The following is a 16,311-nucleotide window of genomic DNA, read 5'->3' as shown; positions in this document are numbered from 1 at the left end:
GTCACCCAACTGGGTGGCACTGGGATGACCTTCATCACCAAAGCGGGTGGCACTGGGATGACCTTCGTCACCAAACTGGGTGCCACCACCCTGGCATCGACACCAGGCTGGGTGCCACCAGGACAGGCAGTGTCACCACACAGGGTGCCACCACCATGAGCTTTGTCACCAAACTGGGTGCCACTGGGATGACTTTCATCACCAAACTGGGTGCCACCAGGACAAGAATCATCACCAAACTGGGTGCCACCACCCCCAGCATCATCACCAGGCTGGGTGCCACCACCCCGGCATCGTCACCAGGCTGGGTGCCACCAGGACAGGCAGTGTCACCACACACGGTGCCACCACCATGAGCTTTGTCACCAAACTGGGTGCCACTGGATGACCTTCATCACCAAACTGGGTGCCACCACCCCGGCATCGTCACCAGGCTGGGTGCCACCACCCCCGGCATCGTCACCAGGCTGGGTGCCACCAGGACAGGCAGCGTCACCACACACGGTGCCACCACGCCTGGCATCGCTACCAAACCAGGTGCCACCGCGAGGAGTGTCGTCACCACATTGGGGGCCACCGGGATGGGGACACGGGGTGACACTGGACACCGACACGGCTGGTGGCATTGCTGCTGTGACCGTTCCCCACCACCCCGATGTCACCGTGACAGCCAGGACACCAACCACCGCGCTGGAACCGTCACCGTGCCAGCTGGGCACAGACCTGGGGACACACGTGCCCCGGTGTCACCCCCTCCTGGTGTCATCTGGTCACAGTGTCACCTGGCTGTGGTGTCACCCAGCTCGAGGCCCCTATGGTGACGTTGTCACCAATCTACAATGTCACCCCCTCTTGGTGTCACCTGGTTGTGTGCCACCTGGCCTCGGTGCCTCCACGGTGACGGTGTCACCTGCACTGTCACCCCCTCTTGGTGTCACCTGGCTGTGGTGTCACCCGGCCTCGATGCCCCTACAGTGACATTGTCACCCGTCTACAACGTCACCCCCCTCGCGGTGTCACCTGGCTGTGCTGTCACACTCACGATATCACCTGGCTGTGGTGTCACCTGCCTCGATGCCACCACGGTGACAGTGTCACCAACCTGCACTGTCCCCCCCCTCGCGGTGTCACCTGCCTGCAGTGTCACCTGCCCACGGTGCCACCTTCTCGGGGTGCCCCCTGGCCCCGCAGCGTCACCTCCTCGTGGCGTCACCCTTCGTGCCACCCCTTGGTGTCACTCGGGGTGTCACCCGCCCCCCCCAACCACCGCGGGGCACCTCACTTTGCACTGACCCCGCGCCCCCAGTTTTTTGGGGGGGGACACACGAACCCGCGCCCCCCTGTCCCCAGGTGTCCCCACAGGTGTCCCCACAGGTGTCCCCAACCTGGGGGGGCGGGGATTGCACTATAGGGGGGGTGGGGGGGGCAGCTTCGGTTGTATTTAATGGGGGGGCGACAGGGGCCCCCCAATAAATGTGTCCAACCCAGAGGAGTGTGCGGGGGGGGCACACGCGTGTGCAAGGGGGGTGGGGGGGGTGCAAGGGGAGGAGGTGTGTGCACAGGGGCACACGCGTGTGCTAGGGGGCTGGTGATGCACACGCGTGTGCAAGGGGGGGCTGGTGATGCACACGCGTGTGCGAGGGGCCCCGGAGGAGCAGGCGTGCGCCAGGCTGAGTGCCGGGAGCACACGGGTCACGCTCGGTTGCACACGCGTGTGCCGGTGTCGGGTGCCCCATTACGCCCTCATTAGCAGCTGAGCCCATCAATAATTCAGCTCCCCCCCCTTCACTCCCACTGGGCTGAAAGGGGGGGGCCCTGCACCCCCAGAGCTCTCCTCAGCCCCCCCCAGCACCACCCCCCACCCTTATAGATCCCCACACACACACCCTGCCCCCCCCCTCAGCCCTTATAGGACCCCCCACCCCATATAGACCCTCCTCATCCCCCCCATAGACCCTCCACTGCTACAGCCCCCCCATCGCCCTACAACCCCTATAGACCACCCATCCCTATAGACCCCCCATCACCCCCCACCCCTTATAGACCCATCACCCCCTATAGAGCCCCCATCACCCCCCACCCCCTGTAGACCCCATACCCCATAGACCCCTCCATCACCCCCCCACCCCCTATAGACCCCCCACTCCTATAGACCCCCATCACCCCCCCAACCCCCTATAGACCCCCCACTCTTATAGACCCCACACTCCTATAGACCCCCCCATCACCCCCCACCCCCCATAGACCCCCCACTCCTATAGACCCCCCATCACCCCCCTGACCCCTATAGACCCCCCACTCCTATAGACCCCCCATCACCCCCCAGCCACTATAGACCCCCCCACTGCTATAGATCCCCCACTCCTATAGACTCCCCATCACCCCCCACTCCCTATAGACCTCCCACTCCTACAGACCCCCCATCACCCCCCACCCACTATAGACCCTCCACTCTATAGACCCCCCATCACTCCCCATCACCCCCCACCCCCTGTAGACCCCCCACTCCTATAGACCCCCCATCACCCCCCCACCCATTATAGACCCCCATCACCCCCTATAGACCCCCCACTCCTATAGACCCCCCATCACCCCCCACCCCTATAGACCCCCCACCCCCTATAGACCCCCCACTCCTATAGACCCATCACCCCCTATAGACCCCCCACTCCTACAGACCCCCCACACCTATAAAGCCCCCATCACCCCCACCCCCATAGACCCCCCATTCCTATAGACCCCCTACCCCCCATCCCCTATAGCCCCCCCCAGCTCCATGTCTCACCGCGCATGCGCTCTCCATCCCCCCCCAGCCCGGGGCGATGCGGGGGCGGGGGCGGGGCGGGGCGGGGGCGCGGTCGCCATGGCAACAGCGCTCGCCCGCACACGCGTGTCCCGGCACGTGCGGGGGGGGGGGGGAGAGAGGGGGCTGCGCGCGCGTGCGCGAGGGCGCGGGACGGGGGACGCGCGGGGACACGTGAGAGCCCGGGGGGGGGGGCAGGGGGATGGGGGATGGGGGGCGGGGGGGGGGTGAGGGGGGCGAGAGAGGGAGGGGGAGCAGGGTAAGAGGGGCAGCGGGGGGAGGGAGGGAGGGAGAGGAGAGCGAGGGGGGGTATCTGGGGGGTAATGGGGAGCAGGTTTGTGGGGGATCAGGGGAAAGGGGGGGGCAGAATGAGGGGGGAGAGCAAGGGAGGGGGCCTGGGGGGGGCAAGAGAGGAATGAGGGGCTGGGGGGGGGGCAAGAGAGAGAGGGGGAGCAGGGTAAGGGGGGGCAGCATGGGGGGGAGAGAGAGGGGGGGCAGTGGGGGGGTAACGGGGGGTAGATTTAGGGGGGAGAAGGGAAAAGGGGGGGTAGAATGAGGGGGGAGAGCAAGGGAGGGGGCTCGGGGGGGGCAAGAGAGGAAGGGGGGCCTAGGAGGGAGCAGGGTAAGGGGGGGCAGCATGGGGGGGGGAGAGAGAGGGAGAGCAAGGGGGGTATCTGGGGGGCAGAGTTGGGGGGGAGGCTTGGGGTAGGAGGGGGTGGGGGGTAAAATGGGGGGAGAGGAGGGGAGGGGGGAATGGGGGGCGAGAGAGGGAGGGGGAGCAGGGTAAGGGGGGGGCTGTATGGGGGGGAGAGAGAGGGAGAGCAAGGGGGGGTAATGGGGGGTAGATTTGTGGGGGATCAAGGAAAAGGGGGGGGCAGAATGAGGGGGGAGAGCAAGGGAGGAGGCCCGGGGGGGCAAGAGAGGAATGAGGGGCTGGGGGGGGCAAGAAAGAGAGGGGGAGCAGGGTAAGGGGGGGCAGCATGGGGGGTGAGAGCAAGGGGGGGCAATGGGGGGGTAACAGGGGTAGATTTAGGGGGGAGTAGGGAAAAGGGGGGACAGAATGGGGGGAGAAAGAGGGAGAGCAAGGGGGGGTAATTGCGGGGGGCAGATTTGTGGGGGAGAAGGGGAAAGGGGGGGGCAATATGGGGGGGAGAGCAACGTGGGGGCCCAGAGAGGAAGGGGGGGCAGGATGGTGGAGAGGAGGGGGGTGCAACGGGGGGCGGGGGGGGCAAGGGGGGGTAATAGTGGGGAGTGGGGGGGACGAATCACGCGTGGCTGGGGCTGTGTCAGCAGCGGAGAAATGGGGGGGGGGGGCAGCATGGCTGGGGGGCCTCTGCCCCAGTTCTGCGCGGAGCCATTGGCTGAGGTGGGGGGGGGGGCACGGGAATGGGGGGGGGCTGCAGGTAAAGCAGCATCCCTATAGCCTGCCGGGGGGGGGGACACACAGACTTAGGGGACTTAGGAGGGGGTGTCAGGTAAGGAGGGATGGGAGGATTTGGGGGGTGGGGGGGTCACTGTTTCTAACCGTGTGTCCCCCCCCCCAACAGGCAGGCGATGCTGCGCCCCCCGGCCCGCTGGGGCTGCCCCCCCCCGGGCGCCTCCTCCTGCCCGAGGCCGCCCTGCGGTTGCTGCCGCTGCCTGTGAGTTTTGGGGGGGGGGGGGAACACGACACGGTCTCGGGGGGCACCGGGGTGTCTGTGGGGAGGAGGGGGAAGAGCTCCATCCCACCCCCGCTGCAGTATCGGGACCCCCCCCCCCCCATGGCATTTGGGACCCCCATAATGCCTGCCCCCCCCACCAATGGCACCTAACCCCCTCCCCTGACAGATACCCTCATGGCATCTGGGACCCCCCTAATGCCTGTGACCCCCCCTAAAAGCACCCGAGCCCCCCCCCCCAGTGCCTGAAACCCCCTTCCATGGCACCCAGGACCTCTCCAAAGCCTGGGACCCCCCCCGAAACACCCGAGCCCCCTCCAAAAGCACCAGCCCCCACCCAGTGCCTGAACCCCCCCCTCCCAAGGCTGGGATGGGGGGCGGGGGGGGCGCGGGGGTGTGGGGTGCGGTTGCTCCCCAGGGTTTGGGCAGGGAGAGATTCCTGAGCAGCTACGGAACGGGGCGGGCGGGGGGGGTGGAAGCAAAGCACTGACCCCCACCCCAGCCCTGCCCACAGCCCCCCCCACCCCACTGTGCCCCACTGAGCCCCCCCCCAAGTGGTGCTGGGCAGCTTGAGGGGTGGGGGGCACTTTGAGGGGTGTTGGGGCAGTTTGGGGGTGGCGGGGGGGGGGGAAATGGGGAGGGTTTGGGTGCTGGCCCCCCCCCAGGGCAGGATGTGACCCTCCTGCCCCCCCCCCCAGATGGAGCCGGTGCCCAAGGCCGTGCTGGGGGCGGCGCTGAGCAAACCCCGGCGCCCGTGATCGCCTGCAGCGTCTGCCAGATCCGCTTCAACTCCGAGGTGAGGCCCCCCCCAGCACCCAGGGACTCCCCCCAATACCTGGGACACCCCCCAATCCCAGGGACTCCCCACCAGCACCCAGAGCAACCCCTCTGCACCCAGGGACCCCCACCCAATACCTGGGACATCCCCCCCTGCACCCAGGAACCCCCCCCCAATACCTGGGACCCCCCCCCCCAGCACCCAGAGCCACCCCCCTGCACTCAGGGACCTGCCCCCCAATACCTGGGACACCCGTCCAGCACCTAGAGCCACCCCTCTGCACCCAGGGACCCCCCCTAATAGCTGGGACCCACCCCCAGCATCCAGAGCCACCCCCCTGCACTCGGAGACCTGCCCCCCAATACCTGGGACACCCGTCCAGCACCTAGAGACCCCCCCCCAATACCTGGGAACCCCCCCTCTGCACTCAGAGACCTGCCCCCCAATACCAGGGACACCCCCCCCAGCACCCAGAGCAAAACCCCTGCACCCAGGAACCCCCACCTAATACCTGGGACCCCCCCCCAGCATCCAGAGCCACCCCCCTGCACTCAGGACACCCCCCCAGAACCCAGGATACAACGCCCCCCAAAACCCAGAGCGCCCCCCCACCCCACACCCAGAGTGGGTGTCTGTTTGGGGGTTCCCTGGGGTGCTGATACTCTCCCCAGGGGTCTCAGTTTTGGGGGGGTCCCTGAAGAGGTCCCTGTGGGTCTGTTTGGGGGTTCCCTGAGGTGGGGGGGTCTGTTTTGGGGGTCCTGAGGTGCTGATGCTCTCCCCAGGGGTCTCAGTTTGGGGGTATCCCTGAGTGGGGGGGTGGCTCTCTGGATGTGGGGGGTTATTTGGGGTTGGGGGGGGCCCATTTGGGGGTACGGGGGGGAGCTAACCTGCCCCCCCCCCCAGAGCCAGGCGGCCGCCCACTACCAGGGCAACCGGCACGCGCGGCGCCTGAAGGGCCTCGAGGCCGCCCGCGCCCGCCGGGGGGGGGACCCCACCGAGCCCCCCCCGGCCCCCGAGACCCCCGATCGCGCAGGTGGGTCCTATTCCCCCTCCCCTCCCCCTTTCTCCCCCCCACTCCTAAATCTTGGGGTGCCCCCTTAACTCTTGGTGTCCCAGCAGGCGAGCAGCCCCCCGCGCCGCAGCCCCCGGAGCCCCCGGCCCCCCCTCGCCCCCCCCGGCTGTGACTGCGGAGGCACCCGGGGGGGGCCGGGGGGTGGGGGGCGAGGAGGTGGAGGAGGAGGAGGAGGAGAAGGCGAAGGCCAAGCGGCTGCTGTACTGCGCCCTCTGCAAGGTGGCCGTCAACTCCCTCTCCCAGCTGGAGGCGCACAACAAAGGTGGGGGGGGGACAGGGGGACACGGGGGGGCTCTGGGGGACACGGGGGGGCTGGGGGACACGGGAAGAGAGGGGTGTGGGGGACATGGGGACGTGGGAGGTGCTGCTGGGGGACATGAGGGGTCTGGGGGGGCACGGGGACATGGGGAAACAGGTGACATGGGGGGAAGAGAGGGGTCTGGGGGGGTACACGGGGGGTCTGGGGGACACGGGGATCTGGGGACACGGGGGACATGGGGGAAGAGAGGGCATTGGGGGACATGGGACGTGGGAGGTGCTGGGGGGACATGGGGGGTCTGGGGGGCACAGGGACACAGGTGACATGGGGGAAGAGAGGGCTCTGGGGGACACAGTGGGGTCTGGGGGACATGGGGGAAGAGAGGGGTGTGGGGGACATGGGGGTTCTGGGGGGCACGGGGACACAGGTGACATGGGGGGAAGAGAGGGGTCTGGGGGGGGACATGGGTCTAGGGGACATTGGGACGCAGGTGACACGAGTGAAGAGACAGGTCTGAGAGACATGCGGGGGGATATGGGGTCTGAGGGACATGGGGGGTGCTGGGGGGACCATGGGGGGGTCTGGGGGGCTCAGGGACATGGGGACGCAGGTGACACGAGTAAAGAGACAGGTCTGAGAGACATGGGGGGGGATATGGGGTCTGGGGACATAGGAGGTGCTGGGGGGACATGGGGGGGTCTGGGGGGCTCAGGGACATGGGGACACAGGTGACATGGGGGGAAGAGAGGGGTCTGGGGGGTTTATGGGGTCTGGGGGACACGGGGACACAGGTAACAGGGGGAGAAGAGAGGGGACTGGGAGACCAGAGAGGTTTGAGGGGTCTAAGGGGGGTCTGGGGACACGGGGATGCAGGTGACATGGGGGGAGGAGAGGAGTCTGGGGGGGATATGGGGTCTGGGGGACATGGGGACACAGTTAACATGAGGGGGACATAAGGTCTAGGGGACATGGGAGGTGCTGGGGGGACATGAGGGGGCTGGAGGGTACAGGGACATGGGGACAGGGCAGACATGGGGGGGCTCGAGGGGTCTAGGGGGGACATGGCGGGGTCTGGGGGACAAGGGGGTTCCCTGGCCCAGGGTGACACCCCCCCCCCGCCCCCAAAATCACAGGGACGAAGCACAAGACGCTGGTGGAGGCTCGCAGCGGGCTGGGGCCCATCCGGGCCTTCCCGCGGGGGGGGCGGCTGCGGGGACCCCCCCGGCCGAGGTGCCCGAGCGAGCCTTCCACTGCCAGATCTGCAACGTGCGCCTCAACTCCGAGCTGCAGCTCAAGCAGGTGCCGCCCCCCAAAATCCACCCAGGGACCCCAAAACACCCCAGGCACCCCCAGAAATCCACCTGGGACCCTGAACACCCCAGGCACCCTCAAAAATCCCCCCTGGGGACCCAAAAACATCTCAGGCACTCCCAAAAATCCCCTCTGGGACCCCAAAACATCTCAGGCACCCCCCAAAAATCCTCCCCCCGACTCCAAAATCACCCCCCTGGGACCTCCCTGACACCAGAAATCATCCTAGGACTCCAATTCCCCCCCAGACTGCAAAAATCCCCCTGAGGACCCCAAAAATCCCCCTCCCTCCAGCACCCTAAACCCTCACAGGGACCCAGAAGTCCCTCTCAAACCTCCACCCTGAGACCCTGAAAATCCACACGTCCCCGGGGACCCTAAATATCCCCAGGACCCCCAAAATCCTCCCCCCCCCCCCCAAATATTCCCCCAGGACCCCAAACTACACCTCGGGCCCCCTCCAAACCTCCCCTTTGGGCCTCGGGGACCCTTCAGGATCCCCTGTTGCCCCCTCTCAGCCCCCCATTTTTCTTTCCCCCCCGCTCCAGCACATCTCGAGCCGCCGGCACCGGGACGGGGTGGCCGGGAAACCCAACCCCCTGCTCGGCCGCAAGAAACCCCGCAGCCCCCCGAGCTGGTACGGCTGGGGGGGTGTCTGTGGAGTGGGGGGGTCACGGGGTGTCTATGGAGCATTTTATGAGGCTGGGGGGAGATTATGGGGTGACTAAAGGGGATCCTGGGGGGCAGCAGTTACCTATAGAGGGGGTCCTGGGGGGCACGCTGTGGGGCGGGGGGTTGCGCTGTGGGGCAGGGGGGTGCCTGGGGGGCACGTTATGGGGCGGGTGGTTGCGCTGTGGGGCAGGGGGGGTGCCTGGGGGGCACGTTATGGGGCGGGTGGTTGCGCTGTGGGGCAGGGGGGGTGCCTGGGGGGCACGCTGTGGGGCAGGGGGTTGCGCTGTGGGGCAGGGGCGTTCCTGGGGGGCACGCTATGGGGCAGGGGGTTGCGCTGTGGGGCAGGGGGAGTGCCTGGGGGGCATGCTATGGGGCTGGGGGGCAGGGGGGGTGCCTGGGGGGCACGCTGTGGGGCGGGGGGTTGCGCTGTGGGGCAGGGGGGGTGCCTGGGGGGCATGCTATGGGGCTGGGGGGCAGGGGGGGTGCCTGGGGAGCATATGCTATGGGGCAGGGGGTTGCGCTGCGGGGCGCTGACCACCCCTCTGCCCCCCCCCCAGACGCCGCTGCCGTTCCCCAAGGAGCTCCCCAAGGCGCTGCTGCCGCCCCCCCTGGCCCTCGCAGCCGCCGCCGCCGCCATGGCCGCCCCCCCGCTGCTGCGCCCCCCGGCACCCGCCCTGCTGCCCGGGCCCCCCCTGGCGCCCGCCCTGCTGCGCCCCGCGCCCGGCCCGCTGCGCCCCACGCACAGCCCCCCTGCTCTTCTCCCCGTACTGAGGCGGCTCCGGAACAGCAACCGGTACCCAAAGCATCAGCCGTTGCCTGGCAACCGGCACCGAACCATCATCCAGAAAACGGTACCTGGCAACCGGGACCGGTACCCAACCATCACCCAGTAACCGTCGCCTAGCAACCAGTACCCAGCCATCAACTGGTACTCTTACCGGCAACCATCGCCTGGCAACCATCACCTGGTACCCAATCATCACCTGGCAACTGTCACCTAGCAACCGGTACCCAACCATCACCCAGGACCCGGCAGCTGTTACCTAGCAACCGGTACCCAGACATCGCCTGGCAACGGCCGCCCTGCGGCCCAACCCACCGTCCATCCCAGCATGGTTCCCTGGCAACAGTTTCCTAGCAACCAGGCGCCAATGGTCGCCCAGCTCCAATCTGCCCGGCAACAGGATCCTGCCCGGCAACGGTTACCCAGCAACCCTCAGAGCAGCGGTTGCCTGGCAACCAGGAGATGCTTCTCCTGCAGTCGCTTCTGGCAACGGTTACCTAGCAACCCTGCCCAGCAGCGGTACCCATCACTCGCTGATGCTACCCAGTGACGGTTGCCTAGCAACCAGACAAGGGGACCTGGCGACCATCCCTAGCAACCGTCCCCTAGCAACCACCCTTAGCTTCCCCCCCCAACCCCAGCTCAGCTATTTCTTTTTTAACTGGAATTGGGATTTTTGGCAGGAAAGCTCTGCCCCCCCCGCCCCCCTGCACAAACCCCGCGGGACGGGGACCCCCCAGCACCTCGGGTTGGGGGGGGGCCAGGGGGGTCCCCAGCATCGCTCCCCACTCCCGGCACCTCAGGGATCTGCGAAGCAATCAGTGATGGCTCAGGGGGATGGAACCCCCCCCAGCGCCCCCCCCCCTCAAACCCAGGGCCTCCCCCTCAAATTGAGACACCCCCCCCCCCAAAAGGAGGTGCCCGCCCCCCAATAAGGGTTCCCCCCCTCAAAGCTTGTAGCCCCGTTCCCCCCCTCAAAGCTTGTAGCCCCCCCCATCTCAAGGGAGCCCCCCCCTCAAAGGAGCCCCCCCTAAAAGAGGGTGCCCCCCCATCTCAAGGGAGCCCCCACTCAGGGTCCTCCCCCCTCGAGACACCCCCCAAAATGGGGTGCACCCCCCCCCCTTTAAAAGGGACCCCCCTTACCCCCCAGGGTGCCCCCCCAAGCCATGACCTCTTGCACTGAGGGCCGCGTGCCCCGCACACGCCCGGGGGGGCCCCCAACCCCCCCTCCCCCCCCCAGGGCCCAGCCCATTGCAATAATGCGGGGGGGCCGGGGCACCCCCCCACTGTAAATAGCGCCCATGCCCCCCCCCCCCCCATAAGCACTGTGGCCCCCCCAGCATCCTTATCACTCCCCCCACTATCACTGTGCCCCTCCCTTATCACTACAGCCCCCCCAACCCATCACTGTGACCCCCCATCCTTATGCCCTGCTAGCACTGTGACCCCCCCTCAGCACTGTGACCCCCCCATCCTCATTACACCCCCCGTTCCTGCTATCACTGTGCCCCCCACCCCCACTTGGCACTGGCCCCCCAAATCCATCACTGTGACCCCCCCCCTTCTCTGAGACACCCCCCCCATCCCCTTATCACTACACCCCCCCTACTTCGCACTGTGCACCCCCCCCCCCACTTTATCATCCCCCCCTGCTATCACTGTGCCCCCCCTTATCACTACAGCCCCCCCACTTGGCACTGTGACCCCCCCCCATCCCGCCCCCCCCTTCCCCTCCCCAATACTGTGACTCAAACAAAGCAATAGAAGCGGGGGGGGGGGAAGGAATATGGGGGGGGCCCTGAGCCCTGAACCCCCCCGCATCTGCCTGCCCCCCCCCCGGCTTTGCCCCAATAAAAGGACGAGGTTTGAGCCTGTGTTGTATTTGCGGGGGGGCTGCATGTCCTTTACGTGTCCCTGTGTACCCCCCCTTCACCCAAAAAGGAACCCCAGAACCCCTCTATGACCCCCCCCAAACCAAGAAGGGACCCCCCCAGCCCCCCCAATACATCTGTGTGTCCCCCCCCCTCAACAAAGAGGGTCCCCAGACCCCCCCCATTTACCCAAGACTCCCCCCAATCACACATGTGCCCCCCCCCAATGTGTGTGTCCCCCTCCCCCCCTTGGCGCAGAGAGGAGGCGACACAGGATTTTGGGGGGGGGGGTCTCGCATGTTGGGGGGTCCCGGGATGGGGTTGGGGGGGGGCGTTAGCGCAGCAACGACCACTTGATCTGCTCCTTCGCCGACTGCAGCACCTGCGGGGGGGGGGCACAAATGGGGGGACATGGGAGTCTTTGGGGGGGGTCCCAGGGCACCCAGGGGTGCTGGGGGGCGGAGGAGCAGGGGGGTCCCAGGAATTTGGGGGGGTCGGGGGCATCCAAGGAGTCTTTGGAGGGGGTTGGGGGGTCTAAGAGGGGTTGGAAGGCTCGAGGTGGCGGGGGGGTTAGAGGTTGGGGGGGGTTCAAGGGATCGGGGGGGGGGTCAGAGGTGTCTCATGATTTTCAGGGGGGTCTGGGGGGGGATCCCAGGGGGGTCTGAGGGGGTGGTTGGGGTCCCCAGGGCGGCTGAGGGGTGGTTGGGGTCGCAGGAGGGGGTCTGAGGGGGTGGTTGGGGTCCCCGTGGTGGGGTCTGAGGGGGTGGTTGGGGTCCCGGGGGGGTCCGGGGGTGTCTGAGGGGGTGGTTGGGGACCCAGGAGGGTCTGGGGGGGGTGGTTGGGGTCCCGGGGGGGGGGTCCAGGGGGTGGTTGGGGGTCCTCGGGGGGGGGGCCCATCCATACCTGTGACACCGTCTGCTCGGTGAGGGGGACATCCTCGCCCTGCACAGAGCAAAGCGGGGGTTGGGGAGGGGGGGGACACCCCATGTCCCCCCTCCCCCATCGCACCCCCCCTCCATCCCTGACCCCCCCCCCACCCCGTGCCCCCCCTGACCCCCCCGTACCCGCACGGCCACGCGATGAACAACTTGCTGGGGGTCGCTCTCCAGGACGACACTGGCGGGGGGGACACAGAGACATTCAGCACCCAGAGCCCCCCCAAAATGTCAGGGAGAGGGATTGGGGGGGTCCCTGGCGGGGGAGGGGGGGGGTTAGTGCCCGGGGGGGGGGCACAGGGCGCTCACCCCCCATCCACGATCTCGTCCACAGCCAGGAAGAGCCCCTCCATGTTCTCCAGCAGCGCCCGCTTCTCAACGTTCTTCCTGGGGGGGGCCCTGGCAGCTCAGCACCCCCCTCCCAGCACCAGGAATGCCCCCCAATACCCAGGAAGCCCCCCCCACAACATCCACCAGCCCCCAGGACCAAGGGTGACCCCAAAACACCCACGGGTGCCCCCCCAAATTCCCCCCAGGACCCAAGGGAGCCCCCCAGACCCATAAATGCCCCCCCAAGATTCCTCCCAGGAGCCACGGGTGCCCCCCTAGACCCAAAGGAGCCCCCCCATGTGCCCCCCCCCCCAATAACAGACCCATTGGTGCCCCCCTACACCCAAGGGTGCCCCCCATAACCCCCCTTAGACCCCCAAGCACCCATAGGTGCCCCCCCCCCGATCCACAGACACCCTCACAGCACCCACAAATGCCCCCCCCAAGGCCCAAAAGTTCCCCTGCAGGATCATGGGTGGCCCCCCCGACCCACCAGTGGCCCCCCCCAGATGCCACCCCTGCCCATGGGCATCCCCCAGACCCATAGGTGCCCCCCAAGACCCACGGGAGCCCCCCAGGACCCTCTAGGTAATCCCTCAGACCCATGAATGCCCCCCCAGGCCCACAACTGACCCCCAAGCACCCATAGGTGCCCGCCCCAGCCATAGGTGCCCCCCCCGGCTCCCCCGCACCGCAGCATCTGGCTGAGGGAGTCGAAGAGGCAGTTGAGCACGGCCGTGAGCATCAGCTGGGGACAGGGACGTCACCGGGGGGGCTCTGCCAGCGAGGAGGGGGGCACCAGGTGGCCCCCCCAGCCTGGTGTCCCCTCCCTGGCAACCCAGAGGAATCCCCACCCCCACCCCACCCTGTGCCACCCTTGGGTGTCCCCCCACCACTTATGTCACCCCGCAGCGTCCCCCTGATCCCTTGTGTGTGTCCCCCACCACCCTGATGTCCCCCGCCACCCTGCTGTCCCCCCCTGCCCCCCCTTGTGTCCCTCCCGCCACCCCACGTGACCCCCCTGCCACCCTGGTGTCCCCCCCTGCCACCCCACGTGTCCCCTCTGCCACCCGCACATGTCCCTCGTGCCACCTCAGTGTCCCCTCTGCCACCCCAAGTGTCTCCCTGCCACCCCACGTGTCCCCTCTGCCACCCTGGTGTCCCTCCTGCCACTCTACATGTCCCCTCTGCCACCCCACGTGTCCCCCCTGCCACCCTATATGTCTCCCCTGCCACGTGTCCCCCCTGCCACCTACGTGTCCCCCCTGCCACCCCACGTGTCCCCCCCCTGCCACCCCGGTGTCCCTTGTCACCTCATTCTCGTAGGAGCTGCCGATGACGTAGAAGTAGAGGTCGATGCTGCTCTTGTAGACGACCGTCAGCCCCTCCAACAGCGCGATCTCACCTGCAGGGACAGCACAGTGTCACCCCCCCCGTGTCCCCGCTGTCCCCAGGGCAGTGCCACCCCCCTCCCCAGGGGACACGCCGGTCCCTGTCCCCGTCACACGCACTGTCGGTGCGATGGGTTTTTGTTGAAGATGTTCTTCTCGAAGGCTTTCTGCTCCTTGGCACTGGGGTAGGTGTCGTCGTAGTACTGCGGGGACAGTGGCACTTGGGGACACTCCGAGGAGCCCCCCATCACCTCCACCTCCAGCCCCCACCCCCGCCGGGCCACCAAAAGTTCCCATCTCCCTGCCCGTGCCACCCAGTGTCCCCACTCCTCTCTGAGGTGCTGTCCCCACTCCTCCCCTGGAGCTCTGTCCCCATCCCTGTCCCCACATCACCCTGGAGCTCTGTCCCCATCCCTTGTCCCCATCCCTGTCCCCACATCTCCTTGGAGCTCTGTCCTCATCCCTTGTCCCCATCCCTGTCCCCACATCTCCCTGGAGCTCTGTCCTCATCCCTTGTCCCCATCCCTGTCCCCACATCTCCCTGGAGCTCTGTCCTCATCCCTTGTCCCCATCCCTGTCCCCACATCTCCCTGGAGCTCTGTCCCCCATCCCTTGTCCCCATCCCTGTCCCCACATCTCCCTGGGGGCTCATCCCCATCCCCATCGCTGTCCCTGTCCCCCATATCTCCCTGGTGCTCTGTCCCCATCCCTTGTCCCCATCCCTGTCCCCATGTCTCCTTGGAGCTCTGTCCCCATCCCTTGTCCCCATCCCTGTCCCCACATCTCCCTGGAGCTCTGTCCCCATCCCTGTCCCCACATCTCCTTGGAGCTCTGTCCCCATCCCTGTCCCCACGTCTCCCTGGAGCTCTGTCCCCATCCCTTGTCCCCATCCCTGTTCCCACTCCACCCTGAAGCCCTGTCCCCATCCCTGTCCCTTGTCCCCTGTCCCCCACCTTGGCGAAGAGCCGGTCCCCGTCGTTGTCCAGGATGATGACGGCTTTGATGGTGTAGAGCGACGGTTCCTGCGGGGACACGGCCACCGTCACCCCCGCTGCCACCCTCAGGGGACAGGGCCACCCCCAGCCCAGCGAGGGTGACCCCGTGACACCACCGGTGTCACCCCTATGCCGCCACGGTGGCACCGAGGACACCGGGAAGGACCTTGGCTCTGTTTTCCCTCCCCATCCTGGCGAGAGGGTCACTGCGGAGCCAGGTGGGGGTGGGGGTCCCCGTGTCCCTGTCCCCGTGTCCCCATCCCTGTCCCTGTGTCCCCATCGATGCGGGTGCTCCCGAGCTCCTGGGACCAAGTTCTGTGATGCACTGACTGCCCCGTAGCCACAGCCGGAGTGTAGGACAGAACCCAGCCCCGGCGCTGCCAGCCACCAACAGCCACCACTGCCACCACTGGCCACCGAGGCCACCACCGGCCATCGACAGCCACCAAGGCCACCACCAGCCACTGACGGTCACTCTGAGGCGACCGATGACCACTCGCAGCCACTGAGGCCACCACCAGCCACTCGTGGCCACTGACAGCCACGGCTGGCCACCACCGTCACCCCCAGCCAGCCCCCCCCCCCCATTCACCCCCATTGCCCCCCCAATTTACCCCCAAGTTACCCCAATTTGCCCCATCCCCCCCGATTTACCTCTTCTCCCCTCATTTACCCCCCCATTTCACCCCTTTACCCCCATTCCCTCCCCATTTATCCCTCTTTCACCACCTCCCTGCCCCCAGCCCCTAGGCCCTCCCCATTTCCCCCCCCAGCCCCCCATTCCACTCATTTTCCCTCATTAACCCCCGTTTTCCCCCAAATTACCCCATTCTACCCCAATTTGCCCCCATTCCCTCCACTGCCTCCTCCCTCTCCCCCCTCAGCCCCTCAATCCCCCCATTTACCCTCCCAAAGCCCCATTTACCCCCAAACTACCCCCATTTACCCCATTCTACCCCAATTTACCCCCAGCCCCCCCACTGCCTCCCCCCTTCCTCCCTCCCTCTGTCCTCTCAGCCCCCCAATCCCCCCATTTACCCTCCCAAACCCCCCACTTACCCCCAAATTACCCCATTAACCCCCAATTTACCCCCTTCTCCCCCAATTTACCCCCAACCCCCCCACTGCCTCCCCCTTCCTCACTCCCTCTACCCCTCCAGCCCCCCAATCCCCCCATTTACCCTCCCAAACCCCCATTTACCCCCAAATTACCCCATTTACCCCCCTTCCCCCTCCACTCCCCCCCCATTTCACTCATTTACCCCCCCTCCCCGCCCTCCCGGCCCCCCTCATTCCCCCGTTCCCCCCGGCCCCCCCCTTTGCTCCTACCAGGATCAGCGCCTCCATTTTGCTCTCGCCGCTGCCGACGTGGAGCCGGAAGCGCGCCGGGCGCTGATTGGCCGCTCACCTGTCAATCACGCCGCTTGGCCACGCCCCTTCACTCTGATTGGC

General features: G+C 67.2%; 3 protein-coding genes across 3 annotated transcripts; 2 read left to right on the top strand and 1 right to left on the bottom strand.

Annotated features, from left to right (window-relative positions):
* Positions 1 to 35: 35 nt before the first annotated feature.
* LOC138732741 (uncharacterized) lies at positions 36 to 1,446 on the top strand. Its single transcript, XM_069879393.1, has 2 exons — positions 36 to 862; positions 939 to 1,446. The coding sequence occupies exons 1-2, from the start codon at positions 385 to 387 to the stop codon at positions 1,409 to 1,411; spliced, it is 951 nt and encodes a 316-aa protein (XP_069735494.1). The 5' UTR covers positions 36 to 384; the 3' UTR covers positions 1,412 to 1,446.
* A 2,337-nt stretch (positions 1,447 to 3,783) lies between these two features.
* LOC138732774 (zinc finger protein 385A-like) lies at positions 3,784 to 9,969 on the top strand. The gene is given in 10 exon segments (XM_069879438.1): positions 3,784 to 3,790; positions 4,351 to 4,443; positions 5,160 to 5,257; positions 6,143 to 6,272; positions 6,356 to 6,381; positions 6,384 to 6,573; positions 7,704 to 7,772; positions 7,775 to 7,869; positions 8,430 to 8,543; positions 9,111 to 9,969. Coding segments are annotated over 10 exon segments (1,158 nt in total). The 3' UTR covers positions 9,447 to 9,969.
* A 1,515-nt stretch (positions 9,970 to 11,484) lies between these two features.
* LOC138732793 (coatomer subunit zeta-1-like) lies at positions 11,485 to 16,251 on the bottom strand. The gene is given in 10 exon segments (XM_069879463.1): positions 11,485 to 11,590; positions 12,112 to 12,150; positions 12,273 to 12,324; positions 12,453 to 12,530; positions 13,166 to 13,221; positions 13,787 to 13,878; positions 13,985 to 14,003; positions 14,005 to 14,067; positions 14,818 to 14,886; positions 16,189 to 16,251. Coding segments are annotated over 10 exon segments (534 nt in total). The 5' UTR covers positions 16,207 to 16,251; the 3' UTR covers positions 11,485 to 11,542.
* Between the last annotated feature and the right edge of the window lie 60 nt (positions 16,252 to 16,311).

The sequence above is a fragment of the Phaenicophaeus curvirostris genome, chromosome 38, assembly GCF_032191515.1.
Source record: "Phaenicophaeus curvirostris isolate KB17595 chromosome 38, BPBGC_Pcur_1.0, whole genome shotgun sequence".
NCBI lineage: Eukaryota > Metazoa > Chordata > Aves > Cuculiformes > Cuculidae > Phaenicophaeus > Phaenicophaeus curvirostris.
Note: the sequence above shows the minus strand (reverse complement) of the source record. Positions and strands in the feature narration are given on the sequence as shown.

Coding starts and splice junctions, on each gene's coding strand:
- LOC138732741 (XM_069879393.1), top strand. CDS start 385: ATGACCTTCATCACCAAACTGGGTGCCACCACCCCGGCATCGTCACCA. Junction 863..938: donor TCACCCCCTCTTGGTGTCAC/CTGGTTGTGTGC, acceptor TCTTGGTGTCAC/CTGGCTGTGGTGTCACCCGG.